The sequence below is a fragment of the Manis javanica genome, chromosome 2 (assembly GCF_040802235.1).
Source record: "Manis javanica isolate MJ-LG chromosome 2, MJ_LKY, whole genome shotgun sequence".
Lineage (NCBI taxonomy): Eukaryota > Metazoa > Chordata > Mammalia > Pholidota > Manidae > Manis > Manis javanica.
Window position 1 is genome coordinate 47,135,217 of NC_133157.1, and position 19,300 is coordinate 47,154,516.

The following is a 19,300-nucleotide window of genomic DNA, read 5'->3' on the forward strand; positions in this document are numbered from 1 at the left end:
CGCTATTCGCCCAGGAGAGGAAGGCCACAAACCAACAAGAAGGGAAGCTCTTCCAGCGGTCACTTGTACTAGCTCTGCAAACTATCTCTATCACCATGAAAAGGCAAAACTACAGGCAGACAAAGATCACAGACACAACACCTGAGAAGGAGACAGACCTAATCAGTCCTCCTGAAAAAGAATTCAAAATAAAAATCATGAACATGCTGACAGAGATGCAGAGAAAAATGCAAGAGCAATGGGATGAGATGCAGAGAAAAATGCAAGAGCGATGGGATGAAGTCTGGAGGGAGATCACAGATGTCAGGAAGGAGATCCTGTGAAACAATCCCTGGAAGGATTTATAAGCAGAATGGATAAGATGCAAGAGGCCATTGAAGGAACAGAAGCCAGAGAACAGGAACGTATAGAAGCTGACATAGAGAGAGATAAAAGGATCTCCAGGAATGAAACAACACTAAGAGAACTATGTGACCAAGCCAAAAGGAATAATATTTGTATTATAGGGATACCAGAAGAAGAAGAAAGAGGAAAAGGGATAGAAAGTCTCTGAAGAAATAATTGCTGAAAACTTCCCCAAACTGGGGGAGGAAATAATCGAACAGACCATGGGATTACACAGAACCCCCAACAGAAAGGATCCAAGGAGGACAACACCAAGACACATAGTAATTAAAATGGCAAGGATCAAGGACAAGGAAAGAGTTTTAAAGGCAGCTAGAGAGAAAAAGGTCACCTATAAAGGAAAACCCATCAGGCTAACATCAGACTTCTCGACAGAAACCCTACAGGCCAGAAGAGAATGGCATGATATACTTAATGCAATGAAACAGAAGGGCCTTGAACCAAGGGTACTGTATCCAGCACGACTATCATTTAAATATGATGGCGGGATTAAACAATTCCCAGACAAGCAAAAGCTGAGGGAATTTGCTTCCCACAAACCACCTCTACAGGGCATCCTACAGGGACTGCTCTAGATGGGAGCACTCCTAAAAAGAGCACAGAACAAAACACACAACATATGAAGAAGGGAGGAGGAGGAATAAGAAGGGAGAGAAGAAAAGAATCTCCAGACAGTGTATATAACAGCTCAATAAGTGAGCTAAGTTAGGCAGTAAGACACTAAAGAAGCTAACCTTGAACCTTTGGTAACCACGAATCTAAAGCCTGCAATGGCAATAAGTAGATATCTCTCAATAGTCACCCTAAATGTAAATGGACTTAATGCACCAATCAATAGACACAGAGTAAATAGAATGGATAAAAAAGCAAGGCCCATCTATATGCTGCTTACAAGAAACTCACCTTAAACCCAAAGACAAGCATAGACTAAAAGCCAAGGGATGGAAAAACATATTTCAGGCAAACAACAGTGAGAAGAAAGCAGGGGTTGCAGTACTAATATCAGACAAAATAGACTTCAAAACAAAGAAAGTAACAAGAGATAAAGAAGGATACTACATAATGATAAAGGGCTCAGTCCAACAAGAGGATATAACCATTCTAAATATATATGCACCCAATACAGGAGCACCAGCATATGTGAAGCAAATACTAACAGAACTAAAGAGGGAAATAGACTGCAATGCATTCATTTTAGGAGACTTCAACACACCACTCACCCCAAAGGATAGATCCACCAGGCAGAAAATAAGTAAGGACACACAGGCACTGAACAACACACTAGAACAGATGGACCTAATAGACATCTATAGAACTCTACATCCAAAAGCAACAGGATATACATTCTTCTCAAGTGCACATGGAACATTCTCCAGAATAGACCACATACTAGGCCACAAAAAGAGCCTCAGTAAACTCCAAAATATTGAAATTCTACCAACCAGTTTTTCAGACCACAAAGGTATAAAAGTAGAAATAAATTCTACAAAGAAAAAAAAAAGGCTCACAAACACATGGAGGCTTAACAACATGCTACTAAATAATCAATGGATCAATGAACAAATCAAAATAGAGATCAAGGAATATATAGAAACAAATGACAACAACAACACTAAGCCCCAACTTCTGTGGGACGCAGCGAAAGCAGTCTTAAGAGGAAAGTATATAGCAATCCAGGCACACTTGAAGAAGGAAGAACAATCCCAAATGAATAGTCTAACATCACAATTATTAAAACTGGAAAAAGAAGAACAAATGAGGCCTAAAGTCAGCAGAAGGAGGGACATAATAAAGATCAGAGAAGAAATAAACAAAATTGAGAAGAATAAAACAATAGCAAAAATCAACGAAACCAAGAGCTGGTTCTTTGAGAAAATAAACAAAATAGATAAGCCTCTAGCCCAACTTATTAAGAGAAAAAGAGAATCAACACACATCAACATAATCAGAAATGAGAATGGAAAAATCACGACAGACTCCACAGAAATACAAAGAATTATTAAAGACTACTATGAAAACCTATATGCCAACAAGCTGGAAAACCTAGAAGAAATGGACAACTTCCTAGAAAAATACAACCTCCCAAGACTGACCAAAGAAGAAACACAAAAGTTAAACAAACCAATTACGAGCAAAGAAATTGAAATGGTAATCAAAAAACTACCCAAGAACAAAACCCTGGGGCCAGATGGATTTACCTCGGAATTTTATCAGACACACAGAGAAGACATAATACCCATTGTCCTTAAAGTGTTCCACAAAATAGAAGAGAAGAGAATACTCCCAAACTCATTCTATGAAGCCAACATCACCCTAATACCAAAACCAGGCAAAGACCCCACCAAAAAAGAAAATTACAGACCAATATCCCTGATGAATGTAGATGCAAAAATACTCAATAAAATATTAGCAAACAGAATTCAACAGTATATCAAAAGGATTATACACCATGAGCAAGTGGGATTCATCCCAGGAATGCAAGGATGGTACAACATTCGAAAATCCATCAACATCATCCACCACATCAACAAAAAGAAAGACAAAAACCACATGATCATCTCCATAGATGCTGAAAAAGCATTTGACAAAATTCAACATCCATTCATTATAAAAACTCTCAGCAAAATGGGAATAGAGGGCAAGTACCTCAACATAATAAAGGCCATATATGATAAACCCACAGCCAGCATTATACTGAACAGCAAGAAGCTGAAAGCATTTCCTCTAAGATCGGGAACCAGACAGGGATGCCCACTCTCCCCACTGTTATTTAACACAGTACTGGAGTTCCTAGCCACGGCAATCAGACAAAACAAAGAAATACAAGGAATCCAGATTGGCAGAGAAGAAGTTAAACTGTCACTATTTGCAGATGATATGATACTGTACATAAAAAACCCTGAAGACTCCACTCCAAAACTACTAGAACTGATATCGGAATACAGCAAAGTTGCAGGATACAAAATTAACACACAGAAATCTGTAGCTTTCCTATACACTAACAATGAATCAATAGAAAGAGAAATGAGGAAAACAATTCCATTCACCATTGCATCAAAAAGAATAAAATACCTAGGAATAAACCTAACCAAAGAAGTGAAAGACTTATACTCTGAAAACTACAAGTCACTCTTAAGAGAAATTAAAGGGGACACTAATAAATGGAAACTCATCCCATGCTCATGGCTAGGAAGAATTAATATCTTCAAAATGGCCATCCTGCCCAAAGCAATATACAGATTTGATGCAATCCCTCTCAAATTACCAGCAACATTCTTCAATGAATTGGAACAAATAATTCAAAAATTCATATGGAAACACCAAAGACCCTGAATAGCCAAAGCAATCCTGAGAAAGAAGAATAAAGTAGGGGGGATCTCACTCCCCAACTTCAAGCTCTACTACAAAGCCATAGTAATCAAGACAATCTGGTACTGGCACAAGAAGAGAGCCACAGACCAGTGGAACAGATTAGAGACTCCAGAAATTAACCCAAACATATATGGTCAATTAATATTTGATAAAGGAGCCATTGACATACAATGGCAAAATGACAGTCTCTTCAACAGATGGTGCTGGCAAAACTGGACAGCTACATGTAGCATGTAGGAGAATGAAACTGGACCTTTGTCTAACCCCATATACAAAGGTAAACTCAAAATGAATCAAAGACCTGAATGTATGTCATGAAACCATTAAACTCTTGGAAAAAAACTTAGGCAAAAACCTCTTAGACATAAACATGAGTGACCTCTTCTTGAACATATCTCCCCGGGCAAGGAAAACAACAGCAAAAATGAGCAAGTGGGACTACATTAAGCTGAAAAGCTTCTGTACAGCAAAAGACACCATCAATAGAACAAAAAGGAACCCTACAGTATGGGAGAATATATTTGAAAATGACAGATCCGATAAAGGCTTGACATCCAGAATATATAAAGAGCTCACATGCCTCAACAAACAAAAAACAAATAACCCAATTAAAAAATGGGCAGAGGAACTGAACAGACAGTTCTCTAAAAAAGAAATACAGATGGCCAAGAGACACATGAAAAGATGCTCCACATCGCTAATTATCAGAGAAATGCAAATTAAAACTACAATGAGGTATCACCTCACACCAGTAAGGATAGCTGCCATCCAAAAGACAAACAACAACAAATGTTGGCGAGGCTGTGGAGAAAGGGGAACCCTCCTACACTGCTGGTGGGAATGTAAATTAGTTCAACCATTGTGGAAAGCAGTGTGGAGGTGCATCAAAATGCTCAAAACAGACCTACCATTTGACCCAGGAATTCCACTCCTAGGAATTTACCCTAAGAACGCAGCAATCAAGTTTGAGAAAGACAGATGCACCCCTATGTTTATCGCAGCACTATTTACAATAGCCAAGAATTGGAAGCAACCTAAATGTCCATCGGTAGATGAATGGATAAAGAAGATGTGGTACATATACACAATGGAATACTACTCAGCCATAAGAAGTGGAAACGTCCAACCATTTGCAGCAACATGGATGGAGCTGGAGAGTATTATGCTCAGTGAAATAAGCCAAGCGGAGAAAGAGAAATACCAAATGATTTCACTCATCTGAGGAGTATAGGAACAAAGGAAAAACTGAAGGAACAAAACAGCCGTGGAATTACAGAACCCAAAAATGGACTGACAGGTACCAAGGGGAAAGGAACTGGGGAGGATGGGTGGGCGGGAAGGGATAAGGGGGGGGGAAGAAGAAGGGGGGTATTAAGATTAGCATGCATGGGGGGGAGGGAGAAAGGGGAGGGTGGGCTGCACAACACAGAGAGGACAAGTAGTGACTCTACAACATTTTGCTAAGCTGATGGACAGTAACCGTAATGTGGTTGTTAGGGGGGACCTGATATAGGGGAGAGCATAATAAACATAGTATTCTTCATGTAAGTGTAGATTAAAAATTAAAAAAAAAAAAAGAAAGAAAGAAAGAAAGAAAAGGGGGATTACTCCTTGATAGGATAAAACTATTGGGAAATCAAAGATCAACGCATGCTTTAAATATCCTTAATGTTGATCACTTAAAGGGTGTCAGATGATCAGCTATGGAGGTACTCTTTTCTGATAATAATTCTTTCTCTTAAAAAAAAAAAAGCAGTTACTGTGTGCTGACCTCCAATGAGTTCTGCACAGTGGTATAGAGGGCATGTCAAAGTGTGGGCAAAGGGTCTGTTTGTTTCTATGCAGAAGATCAAGGCCTAGCTTGGATACCCAGAAAATGAACTAAGATACGATATGAGGAGGAGCTTCCGGCATCAGCACTCTCTGGAGGACTTGTGCCAGGGGATGATCATCAAAAAGCCTCCACAGGGATCTGGACAATGCTGTGGTTGTGGCTGCATCCAGCCCACCGTCTCCTGGACTTGCCATAGGAATGAGGAGGGAGATGTCTAGGCTGGCATGTGCATACAGTGAGACAACGAATTTGACCGGATCTGTACTGTTGGAACTCAACCAGGAGTTTGGAGGGGTGCAAGTTGTAGCACTCCAAAATCTCATGACTATAGACTATCTACGATTAAAAGAACATATGGAATGTGAACAGATCCCAGAAATGGGCTGCTTTAATTTGTCTGATTTCTCTCAGACTGTTCAAGCACAGCTGGACAATATCCATCATAGCATATACAAATTTTCACAAATGCCTAGGGTGCCTAAATGGTTTTCTTGGCTTCACTGGAGATGGATGGTAATTATAGATTTGCTTTGTTTATGTCACCATATTCCTATTATGTTAATATGTGTGTGCAAATTAGTTAGTAGTTTAAAACCTATACATACTTAAGGTACTCTACAAGAAGATATGTCAAAGAAATAATCAATCCTCCCAAGTTTCCTTCATATGCTACATCTATAGCTCTTCTTCTTCCTTCCTAATTACAACCCTTAAATGGAATTCATGCCTCATATCGAATTTACCGAGCATCATAATTCCTCCAGGTGGTAAAGATACCTCGAGACAAGTGCTGGGTATAGAAGCCACAGGGCATAAATCTGCAAAGAAGTAAAAAGCTAACCTTTGCAAACAATATGGCTTCTCTCTCACTTACCAACTTTACATCTCCCTGTATGGCCCCGGAAGATGACTGGTTAGCCAGAGACGGGTAAGATTCCTCAAGGGAGGAACAACCTAAGACAGGCACAGTCGCAGGGGGGCCATCAGGTGAGAATTTGGGGATCAACAGAGGTGAGGCTCAGAACCTCACCCCCCCTGCTTTGAGAGAAATCTTTTGCATCTGTGGATGTTTTGCTGCCCTTGTCTAGCCTGGATTAATACTCAGTCCATAGGCACACACCTGATCATCTGATCATCTACATTTGCCCTCTTACAGCACTAAACTATGTTTTCTACCTTTATCTTGCATCTACCTACCACTTCAGCATTTTATTAAAAATAAAAATAATAATAATAATAGGAGAAATGTGGGATCAACATATAAATCAAGTATAAAAATCAAATGAATATTCATATTTGACCTGATTGTTTATAGTTCATAATGCATGATCAAAACCGAAAGTTTCTGTGATGAATGCCCTTGTACTGTTCACCATGTAAGAATTTATTCACTATGTAAGAATTCGTTCACCATGTAAGAACTTGTTTATTATGCTTCAGAAGATTGGAGACTGACGAGAATTAGGCTTGAGATGGATTAATGATTGTACATTGAGCATTAACCCCCCCTATACTGAATTTTATTGTTGTTAACAACCATTTGATCAATTAATATGAGAGATGCCCTCTCAAAAAAAAAAAGTAACATTTATTAGACACTTTCACACAAAGTGCACTAAATTATGAAAATGCCTAATAATCCTATCTCCCCAATACCTCTGACCAAAGGGAAAAACCTATATAAAAACAGTTCTGAAGTTACAAGGGGAAAAGGGAAAGAACTGTCCCCCTTGCTGCATCCCATCCCTGTTGGCATTCTCCCCTATGGACAACTGGTAAGAGAGGAATAAATGTGCCCGAGCAAAAACTCACATGCATGGACCAGCATAATGTATGTATATCTTTTCATTACTTCATAAAAATGATAATGCCACATTCATTATTATATGTATTGCTCTTTTCATTAAATATATCTAGGATATAGGTCCATATTAATGGATCTTCCTTTTAAATGGCTATACAATATTCCATTTTATTTCCATGATATTGAATAGCCTATTCCTCACTGATAGTTATTTAATTTGTCTTTGTGTAGATTAATCTCTAATGAAGAGATTTTCAGCATGAACGTACTGAAATGAACATCATATATGTGTGTATATAATATATATTATATACAGTAGTATGTGTATAATGTATATAGGTAATACATATAAATATGTATATAATAACACATGTAGTATATATTATACAACATACACATTATAACATATATTACATAACATATAACATATATACCCACATGTATACACACACACACACACACACACACACACACACACACACACATACACACTTCTGCAGGAATATCCATAGGTAAATTCCTAGCAGAGATATTGCAAATTAAAGGGACAATTTCAGTGCTTGAAATGTAAAATTTGGAAATATACTGCCAGTTGCCATGTGGTCCCCTCCCTGTGAGCTAGTTTGGGCTTTCTTACAGCATGGCAGGCTCAGGGCAGTCTGACCACTTAGATGGTGGCTGACAGCTTTAAGAGCAAGAATTCCAGCTAGCAAGGTGCACATTGCATCATTCTCCCTGACCCAGCCTCAAAAACTATACATCGTTTCTACCACAAAATTCTTCCCAGAATCCAGGAGAGGGACACAGACCCTACCTTCTTGATGGGTAGAGTCAAAGTAGCACTGTAGATTATCTAGTGGAATGGGAAATAGTGTCTCGGTGATTTTTGAAAAAGCAATCTTCGCCACCCTCCACAAAGCTTGCATAAACGTATACTCCTATTGAGAGTATATTAGAATACCCATTGCCCTATACCCTTTGCAGATCTTACTAGTGAAAAATGGTGACCTCGCGACTAGTTTGATTTACCTTTTCAAGTAACATTGAGCAGATTTTCATATCTTCATTGGACTGCTGTATTTTTTTTCCTTGTATCTGACTATTTATAGACTTTTCTATTGTCTACTTGTCTATTAATTTTAGGAGCTGTTTGAACTTGAAGAAATTATCCCTTTCTTGTTGTGTGATGTAACTATGTTTTGGATATTGCTCTTGCTTTTTAACTTCATTTTTTTGTCATACTGAAATTTATAACTTGTTTATAATCATATTTATCAAATTTTGCCTTTACAGTTTCTGGGTTTCATATCTTGCTGAGGAAGGTCTTCCTGACTCCAATATTATTTTTAAAATACCCAAGTTTTCTTCTGGATTTTGGTCATTTTACCTTATAATCTGCTCCACACAATGTGATATGGACCATACAATACGGGAACACCCTTGGCTCCCTGAAAATAACTCTCTTCAGTCAATATGCAGTATTTTTTATGCACTCCTGGATTCTAATTGCTAATTTTTCCCCAGATGGAAGATTTGCAGATTAACTCAAAACTTCTTGTGCTGCATTTTATTCAGAAAAAAATAGTTTTTTCTTTTATTTCTAATTATTTCCTGTATCTATTAATTGCTGAGTTTGCTTAATTCTGATTTATGTTATTTATATCATTTCTTAACATTTTTAACTACCTTTGGCAAAACTATGTTAAAATTTCAATCTTTTTTGTGTGGATGTACTCCTGGTATATTTTCATTTTCTGTAGAGATATTATTCTGCTCCTTATTCTCCTTTTTTCTAATAACAACTTTGCATGAGACTCAATATTATTTTGTTGCTCAGTTTTATAGGAGATATCTTTCCTGAACTTCTGGAAGTGGTTCAGTGCCTTTTCTAACTTCACAGAGCTCCCTCTTCTGTTAGTTTTGTGAAGTATTCGAAAATATGGCAGCTTGCTTTCTGAGTTGTCCATCCCCACACTGCTCTGTCCTTCTCTTTCCTTGTCTGTTTCTATCTAGCTTAAGTTTGATTCCACTTCTAGCAGTTTCTCCTCAGGGTAGGGCCCTTTCCCAAATGGAAACTGAGATTTGATGGTTTGAAAATTACCTGTCAGAACTTCCTGAGGCCCCTCCCAGTCACCAGATCCTGCGAGGGCAAAATCCCACCTAGGTCCATCTGCTGTTCTCAGACTGGCCTGGATGGCTTTCCAGTAACTACCTCTTGGCTGCCTGGGCTTCTCAGGTCCATTGCTTTCCCCTGCTTTCTCCAACATGATCAATGCTACCAGGAAGGTCTTGTGTCATTTGGGGGTTTGTCTTCAGCTGCTTGCATTTTGTGGTTCCATGTCTCCCAGTTTTATGTTAAATGGAGTTTAGGTTTCTATCAAGTTGCTATGTCTATTTTTTTTTGTGTGAGGACTCAGGGAAATTCAAAACTATATTGCCACCACTGCCACCTTCCCAGAATCTCATCCCTGTATTTTTTGGATTGTTTGCTGCATCTTTTCAACTCTCAATATTCTTCACTCATTTGATTGAGTGATGCTGTATCTTTCCCAATTCTCTAGTTTAGAAGGAAGGATAAATTGCTTCCTCTCTACCCCATTTAGGAGGCATTGCATCGGCACAGTTCAAACACAAGTAGTCTTTTTAGGAATACTTCAGATGTCATCAATAGATAATCCCTTCTGGGGAGAGCTGATTACATACAGCCAACTAAGAAGGACTAGGAATGAAAGGATATTTGGGAGATATGTTGAGCATATTGTCAAGTTCCCTATTGATGATGGGAAGCCTGGAGCTTAGGTTTGCTCTAGGTTTAAAAATCCACATTTACCCAGATACTACCAGCCTCTGCTCAATTTGTTACAGAAGTAATGTCCCTGTGCATTCAGCATATATTGAAATCATCATAACCAAAAGCACTGCTGCAGCTATCTGCAAAATGGTGGAGAATTTCTTGAAGTCTTTGAATCTGATGTTCTCAGGAAATGAGAGATTTCACATAACTGAATTCAGCCTTCTTCACCACAGTCCCCTGGTCTAAAATACTGGTAAATCCCCTTTTCTGCCTGCATCCATTCTGCCCTTCTTCCATTACTTATTGCTTACTGTTGAGAGAGTGATTTTTTTTTCTCCCTAATACCTTATCAGTTACTCCACCCTACCTAATATCTTTCCTTGCCTCCTGCTGCTCTTAAGATAAAGAAAAACTTCTTAACATGGCCTCACAAACCTTGTGCTGTCTGGCTCCCACCTGCTTTCTGGCCTTCTCTCTGACCATTCTCTGACCACTTACGGGTCACAGTAGTCTTTAGCACAGTCCTTTGCCCTTGTCATGCATCCTCCCACCACAAAGCCATCACACATGCAGTCCCATCTGATGTTCTTTCTGGCTTCAGCTCCAGTTGCTGTCTCGGGGCAGTCTTCTCTGACCTCTCCTACTACGCATGTCCCCCTGTCTTGGGAACTCACAGAACCTCTCCTCTCCAACTGGTCACTGTTGCTTTTCCTTTTGTGTTTTTCTTTGATTAAAGTTCTTCTCCCCTACTTAACTGTATGATCCACGAAAGTGAGGTTTACAGTCTGCAGCTGCCCATGCTGTTCCTTGCACTTGTGGGGGTTCCATAAATTAAGGTTGAAAGACAATGCAAGGTTTTCTGAAAACTGAAAATCATAACTTTAAATATCATGATTTTTATAACTTGTTTTTGTATTGAAATCTTTAAAAATGTATCATGTTTCCCTGCCTACATAAGCAGGATTAAAAAATCATAATGTGATTTTTTTTTTTTACTGATTCCTCTCTTATGAAAAACAGTTACTATACTCTAACAAAAAAAATGGCCTTCAAAATATTGAGGTGAGACCATGTGCCTCGACAGTAACATTTCCTCATTGCTTGATTTTTTTCCTCCCATTTTTCTTCTAGGCTGCTTTCTAATTTGCGGTATATTTTTGCATGAGAATGGAAAATTCAGACATTTAGATTTGTTAGATGTACAAAATAAGAATATGTCAGCCCTCAGTAATTGTCATATAGGCCTCCAAAGGGGAAATATGAGCTTTCACGGATGGCCCACATTACATTCATTTTATCTGCTTAGAGGTATTGCTTAATCCTTTGTTTTCAGTTATATTCTGGGTAGTTGAGATTGCCAGATAAAACAGTAAATAAGGCCAATAATGCTATGTGACGTCTTGCTGTATATGGTTAAGGCCCTACAAAAAATACTCAGATAACTTAATTTTAACATTATTCCATTTTACATAGAAAAGAAGTAAGTATCTTTTAAAAAAATAATAAACTGCATATACCTATTATTTTGTTATAGTATAACTGGGGATTAAATCTAATTCTTATGAAAAAGAAAACTCTCTTACAGAGACAAAAAAAATTTATAATACTAAAAAAGAAAAAAAAAACCTTTGCCAAATGAAGGAACTTTGTAATAACAGCATTCTAAATGATCTGGCTTATTTTTAAAGAGTAGCAACTCACTGAAACCTTACAAAACATTAAAAACCCTCACAATTTGTATTTTTTCCTGATATACATAAAAATAGGAGCTTAAAGAACAAGGTTTTAGAGACTACTACTAATTTAAATGACATAGGAAAACTGAAAGGGAGAACTGAAAGTGGGGAATTCCTCTGAAATAGAGAGAGTGGAGGACCATCTTGTATAAATAGCCCATTCTCATGGAGGAAGGACATTCTCACTGCAAAGCCCTGGAGCCTGTGCTCTGGCCCTTAAGTCATCAGAGGCAGAGCTGTTCGGGTATTCACCATGACCAACAGGTATATCCTCCCAGTCGCTCTCCTGTTGTATTTCTCCACTACAGCTCTTTCTGGGAGCTACAACTTGCTTCGATTCCAACTAAGAAGCAGCAGTTTGGTGTGTGTGGAGCTCCTGCGGCAGTTGAATGGAAGCCCTCAATATTGCCTCAAGGACAGGATGAACTTCGAGGCCCCTGAGGAGATTGAGCGATCACAGCAGTTCCAGAAGGAGGACGCCGTACTGGTCATCCACGAGATGCTCCAGCAGATCTTTGGTATCTTCAGAAGAAATTTCTCAAGAACTGGATGGAATGAGACCGTGGTTGAGAACCTCCTTAGTGAACTCTATGTGCAGATGAACCATCTGGAGACAATCCTGGAGGAATCCACAGAGGAGGAAAACTTCTGGGAAAACATGACCATCGTGCACCTGAAGAGATACTACTTACGGCTCGTGCGGTACCTGAAGGCAAAGGAGTACAGCAGGTGTGCCTGGACAGTAGTCCAGGTGGAGGTCCTCAGGAACTTTTCCTTCCTTGATAGCCTTACAAATTACCTCCTAAACTGAAGACCTTCGGCCTGTGGAAGTGGACAATGCTGACAATGACTTCAGGCATTCTTTGACCAGCGGGGGCTCTATAAGTGACTGACAGCTAATGGACTGCATTTGAAAAGACAGTTAAAGACTTCAACATTTTTAAAAATTAATTTATAGATTTTTATTTTTCTATTTATTTAAGTATTTATCTTGGAAAATAAATTAGTTATGAAACAAAAAGTCAACATGGCAGTTTTAACTTCAACTTAATTCATATAACCATCCACATTAAAAATGGCAGACCACCTAGTAGATGTTCTTTGTAAAATGTACCTGCAAAGTGGTATAATTTCTGTCTCTCTTAACTTCAAGGAATTTAAAATCCAAGGAAGCCACGTGGAATATACAAAGTAAGAAATGCTAATGGGACCTGAGCCTTTTAGGAAAATAAATGTGACTTCAGCCTCTACAGAATTCAAATGCAAGAGATAGGCAGGTGGTGGAACTAGAATGAGGGGTGCCCAGTGCTTCCACCCTGTGCCACAGACTCTCTGGCCCTGAAGTTAGGATTTGACTGGCTACATGCTAACTAGAGGAAAATCTCCATTCTTATGTATGTCCTAATCTCATCACTATTATCTGCAGGTTGTGTATGTCCTAATCTCATCACTATTATCTGCAGGATGCTCTGCTTCCCCCTAACGCCAATCCTGCAGATTTTAAACATTTTTATGTGGCCGGCTGCAAGCCTAAGGCTGAGAAGTCCTAGGCACTTCTGTGACACTGTTCAGTAGCAGTACCTTTATAGTGCTCCTCATGGGACAGCCAAAATGTGTGGGTGTCTTAGAGGGTCTGGGGTTTCTATCTGCTTCCAGGGCACAGACACCAGAGGGAGAAAGAACTCTGCTTTATACCTCAGCCATGTGGCTGGATTCTCTCCCCATCTTTTTCTAGAAAAACAAGTCTGCTCCTGGTCCACCTGCCCTGGTCATACAGATTCCAGGAGAATCCTGTTTGCTTTTCCTGCTCTCTGCATCTCTGAGGCTACACACTCCTGAAAGCCAAATCCAGGACAGGTGCTGCGGATTAAATGAAAAACCAAGCAGTATGGGAGAAAGGGAAATTCAGGTGGGATAGTGAGGGCACTGACTTTTCTCAGGGTTTATACTGGGAAAATGAGGTTTTCCTAGGAGCTCTTCGGACACCTGGCCAGCAATGTGCCAACTGGCCGGGATTTTCTGTGTTTGTACTGAACCCCTTGGGGACTTGGAGACCCCTTGGGGACTTGGAGTATTATGACTGTCACTATCATTGGCATCTGCCAGTCAGGTGCTTTGTTGAGTTCTTATGTCTGTTACTGGATTTAGTCCTCTTCATAAGCACCCCTTAGGTAGGCACAATTACATTGTTGGGTTTTACAGGTCAGGAAACTAAATCTCAAAGAGGTTTAGTAACTGCCCCGAGGGCACATAACTAGTGCATGGAGGTTTAAAAAAGGAAAAAAGGAAGAACTGTATGTCTTTAGGCATACAATGTATCTAGGCATTTTCTCTGAAAGTGGTGCAGATAGTCTGAGTTCCCTTTAAGGAATTCAGCCTTGAGAAGAAATCTGTCAGTCAAGAGTTTCAGTGAAAACATAATTGTGCATACAATGAACTCAGGGCTCCTTCTTTTGACTCAAGGAGGGTAACACATGGGGGGTGGAATCACAAAGTGCCATCTTGGTTGGTGGGTTGGCTGCTGTGCTCCCAAGCCAGTCAAAGTGCCCTGAACAACAATACACCTTCTGTCTGCCTACAGCCTCTCATAGTCCCCTGTGCCACAGCTAGCTCTGCCAGAAGCCCTTCCATAGCCTTCTTTCCTCTTGCCCAGGAGTCCAATACAAGATCAGCACACAGAAATAAGCAGAGTAATAGGCGGTGGCTAGAACAGCCAAGAAGATGCTGACGAAGTCTCTCTCAGCAGTGCACCCTTTCTGCCCACCTCTGAGCTGGCCCAGAAATCTAGAGGCTGGAATAGCCCTAGAAAGATCTGCTCTGTGTGTGTGCTGGAGGCTGGAGGCCAGAGGAGAGGCTTCTTCTGCAGAATTATAAATAACTGTGCCACAGCTGAGAATGCCAGCCCCTCCAGGATATCAAAAGTATATCCTGCACCAGTAAATGATAAATGATAATTAATATTAATCCCAATAAAGATGAGGGAGCCTAGGGCAAATGTGCAAGTGTATTTGAATATGCTAAATAGATAGCTACACATGAGGGGTAAAGTTATTATTTTAGCTGGACCAGAATACCTTGCAAGAAGGGCATGCATTGTTTAGAAAAATACCCAGTGAGTCTTCTGAGATACAAGCTGAGATACTGAGGCTATGAATGTGACAACACAAAGGACAGTACAACATGCAATAGCATGTTTTTGTGTTTCTGTTTCTTAGGAGGACGGGGACGCAGAGAAAACACCAGACGGTCTGGAGCTGTGATGCTCCCTGAAAGAAGGCAGCAGGGAACAATTTCTGGTGGTTTGAAGAACAAAGATGTCTTACATGTGACTTGAAATTATGTGCAGTGTTGTGATGAAACCCTCTCCTCATCTCCTTTAAACCCTCAGTAGGAATGGCTACCCACACCAAGACCCTATGAGTGCAGAAATTATAGATTGTCCAGGTCTGTGTTTGAACTTGTATAGGGAAACAAGACATCCATATGTGAACCAAACTAGTGGGTTCACTAATTTGAGCCACTTTCCTTCTTAGGGATCCAAGGAAACTGTGGAGATGACACTGTGTTTCCAGAGACGTAGATTAGGAGGTGGAAGTGTTACCTAACTCTTAAGCAGTCAGAAGGCCCTGGCAAACATCTGAATTACATGTAAATACATAAATATTGCCGAATTAAATGGGCATGTAGATAAACGGGGTAATGTAAGTACACATCTGAATGGTACTTTCTGCAGTTAACAAAGCTGATATTTAGGCACTTTTAGGCACTTAGATATATCTGATGCAGGGACTTGTTCATAAGATACTCTTAAGAAAATGGAAAGAATATCCTACAGACTAGGAGGAAATATTTTCAAATCACATATCTGATAAAGGACTTGAATCCAGAATACATTTCAAAAAATACTCTCAAAATTCAACCATTAGAAAATAACCCAGTTAAAAATGGGTGCTTTCTTTGAACAGACACACCAAAGAAATAAATACATGCATGGCAAATAAGCACATGGGGATACAAAAGCCTTCTTCATGGCTGTTCTTTTGCTTAAATGGCATAATGTGGATATGTTTACTACCTTGATTGTGGTAATGGTTTCAGGTCTCTATACATATGTCAAAGTTATCAAAGCATTGAAATATGTACACTTTATGCCAATTATGCTTCATTAAAGCTCTTTGAAAGTATATATATACTTATTTACTTATTTGAGAATAAATGAATAAGTAAAGTGAAGGCAAAGCATCAAATCAACATATATGGTTTGATGTTCTAAGATCTCTGAATAAAATTCCAAGATAAGGTTAAATCCATAGGCCCTTAGAGAAGAAAAATTATCTTTGAGTCTAAATTCATCATTGTCAGCAGTTAGACTGTTAAAAGTTTTTATGTCACATTCACAATAGTCATTCATTTTTTAAAAAGTTGCCCAAGAAATTGATCAGTATCCTCACATGCTAGAAATCTGAAAAGCTTGGAGCTCTTTGTGAATTGTATACTTGAACCATGTGCACTGCAAGTTGCAGATACAAAGTTCAGTGCTCAAGGAATGTATTTTTCTTTTGTTTGTTGTGGTAAAATATACATAGCATAAAATTCACCATTTTATCATTTTTAAGGGTACAGTTCTGTGGCATATTTGTGCAACTATCACCACCATCCATTTCCAAAACTTTTTCATCTTCCCCAACTGAAACTCTACACTCATTAAACACTAACATCCCATTTCCCCTGCTCCAGCCCAGGCAACCACTATTCTCCTTTCTGTCTGTATGAATTTGACTACTCTAGCTACCTCATATAAGTGGAATCATGTAATATATGTCTTTTATAACTGGCTTATTTCACTTAGCATGTCTTCAAGTTTCATCCATGTTGTAGCATGTGTCAGAATTTCCTTGCCTTTTAAAGGCTGAATAAGATTCCACAGTCTGTATATATCACATTTTGTTTATTCATTTATCCACTGATGACACCTGGAGTTGCTTCCATCTTTTGGCTATTGTGAATAATGCTGCTATGAACATGGGTATACCTGTTTGAGTCCCAGCTTTCACTTCTTTTAGGTATGTGCCCAGAAGTGGGATTGCTAGATCATATGATAATTCTATATTCTAATTTTTGAGGAATGATCAAAGCAACTATTTTAAAGTCATGTCTTAATACCAATATTTGCAAGAGTAGTATAATGCAAACATAACAGTAAGAGCTACATTTCCTAAGGCCATGTGTTCTGCAAAGGACTCTGCTCAGTGCACATAAATATATAACATCTTATTTAATCCTATGAACCCTAAAAGGAAAATATTACTAATTCCATTCTACACGTAAGAAAATTGAGGGTCGGTGAATAAAGTAAGTACCACAGTTGGTAAAAAACAGAGACATATTTGACACTAGAAACCATATTCTTAACTACCTATAATCATCTACTACCTCCAAAAATGTTATTTTTACTGAAATATGTAGCACTGATACTATGATTTGAGAGGGAACAAGAAGCTCTGTGGTCCAGAGGCTCTAACCCCTGGCTTTGCTCCAGGTGCCTGGAGGACCTTCTGCAGGAGGGGCTGTTCTTCCTCAAGCAGTTAGTCTCTCTTCCACCCCCATTCAGAAAAGGACTCTCTCCTGCACTTTAGAGGGTAGTAGGAAATTCCCATCTGCTCCCTCGCCAGATACAGAGAATATTTTCTCTTAAGTTTTTTTGGAGGCAACTGTCTGAAGCGTGAGTCATCATCTTCTCTGGCAGGGCTGCGTTCCTTCCCTCCACCACGGTGTCCTATCACGGCACTAGCACTAGGCTCTGCGTGCGGTTTTCTTTCAGTCTGGCACCAGCTGCTTTCATTATCTCATAGGAATCTTCAAGAATCAAATGGCCCACATTGTTTAACAGGAACACGTAACAAATTTCTCTTTCCTTTCACTTTTCAATTGCTTGTCTCATTTTCTTTTTTTGTGAAAACCCAGAGGTAAAACAGTTTTCAAAGGAGAAAGTGACTTACTAATCTAGAAATGCATGACTTGGGTATTTATGAATTTAAAAGTTCAATATTAAAAGAAAAGTTTATTATAATCAAATGGAAAAAGCACAGGACATGGAGTTACACAACCTGAGAGTTAATGTGGGTTCTCCCAGTTTTTAACTGTGTGATCCTGGGCAAGTTACATAAATTTGAGATAATCATACCTTGACCTCTTGAGGAATAAGTGTAATAACAGAATGTATAACTTGGCATAACACAGGGCCTTGCTAATGGAAGATGCCCATGTTTAACTTAATTGAAAGTGGATAGAAATTATAAAAATTTCTCACACAAATTTAGGTGGGCTTCCAGAGCAGTCTCCCCAAAAATCTCATACAAAAAGCAAGTTCTCAATAAGTAGGTAGTTCATAGCAGTACTGCTCTCATAATGGGTTCTAAATGAATGTCATTATTACATAAGTCATATTTATAGATATTGGGAAGGAGTATTTGGCATCTATGGTTACACACTATAAATAAGACATTTCTAAAATTCCATCCTCAACATTTCTATAAGTGGTCTCTGGAAAGCTATTCAAGATGAAAAAAAATAATTTCACAAATTTTTGAGATGTCAAGAAAAAAGATGGGTGAAACAGACAGAGGGGAAGCGTGAACAGAAGGAAGAATCAGTCTTTGTTGATTACAGTGACGGGTCTGAACTGTGCTCAGCTCCCTACATGTTACTCTGGCCAGTAGTTGCTTGCCTAGTATCTAGGGCCCCACCTGTAGCTGTGGGAGTGGAACAATGCCAGCACCAGGAATGGGCATCTGACCCAGGTTGGGCCACTGAAGGCACCGGCATCTCCATGAGCTGACAGGGAGTGGTCAGGAGCATATAAGTGACTCAGGCAGAGGCCGTGAGAATGATAAGCAGAACTCTGGCGGGAATGCTGGGGGAAGCGGGGCTCTATCGGCAGAAGCAGGTACCTGGTCCAGTCTAAGCCTAGAGCCAGATTGCTAGGCTCCACCATCCCCTTGTGCTCTGCCCACCTTTAGGAGGTGCCCTCCTCTGATGAGCCTGACATGACACAGTGGAAGACATATTGATGGAGAAAACCCACTCAAAGGACGGCGATAGGGAAAGAGACAAAGACACATTCCTTAAAATACTGTGACTGAATGTTTAAGTCCTAAGATATTTAGTTATCTGAGACTTGAAATAGGGTTGGAAGGGAGGGGAAAATAAATTAGAACCACTCACTGACCTGTCCCACCTTTGGAAACAACCATATGTATGTTCCTTCACCCTAAACTTTATGAATTTCTCCAGATAGGTTTGCCCATCCTTAGAAGTGAGGAGAGGTATGCGGTCCATGCCTGACTGGCCTCTTC

At 39.4% G+C, this 19,300-nt stretch overlaps 1 protein-coding gene across 1 annotated transcript; it reads left to right on the forward strand.

Annotated features, from left to right (window-relative positions):
• The first annotated feature begins 12,198 nt into the window (after positions 1–12,198).
• On the forward strand, positions 12,199–12,756 carry IFNB1 (interferon beta 1). The gene has a single exon (XM_017669136.2). The coding sequence runs from the start codon at positions 12,199–12,201 to the stop codon at positions 12,754–12,756; it is 558 nt and encodes a 185-aa protein (XP_017524625.1).
• The last annotated feature ends 6,544 nt before the right edge of the window (positions 12,757–19,300 follow it).

Bases quoted from the DNA above. Each gene is read 5' to 3' on its own strand.
- IFNB1 (XM_017669136.2), top strand. From the start codon at position 12,199: ATGACCAACAGGTATATCCTCCCAGTCGCTCTCCTGTTGTATTTCTCC.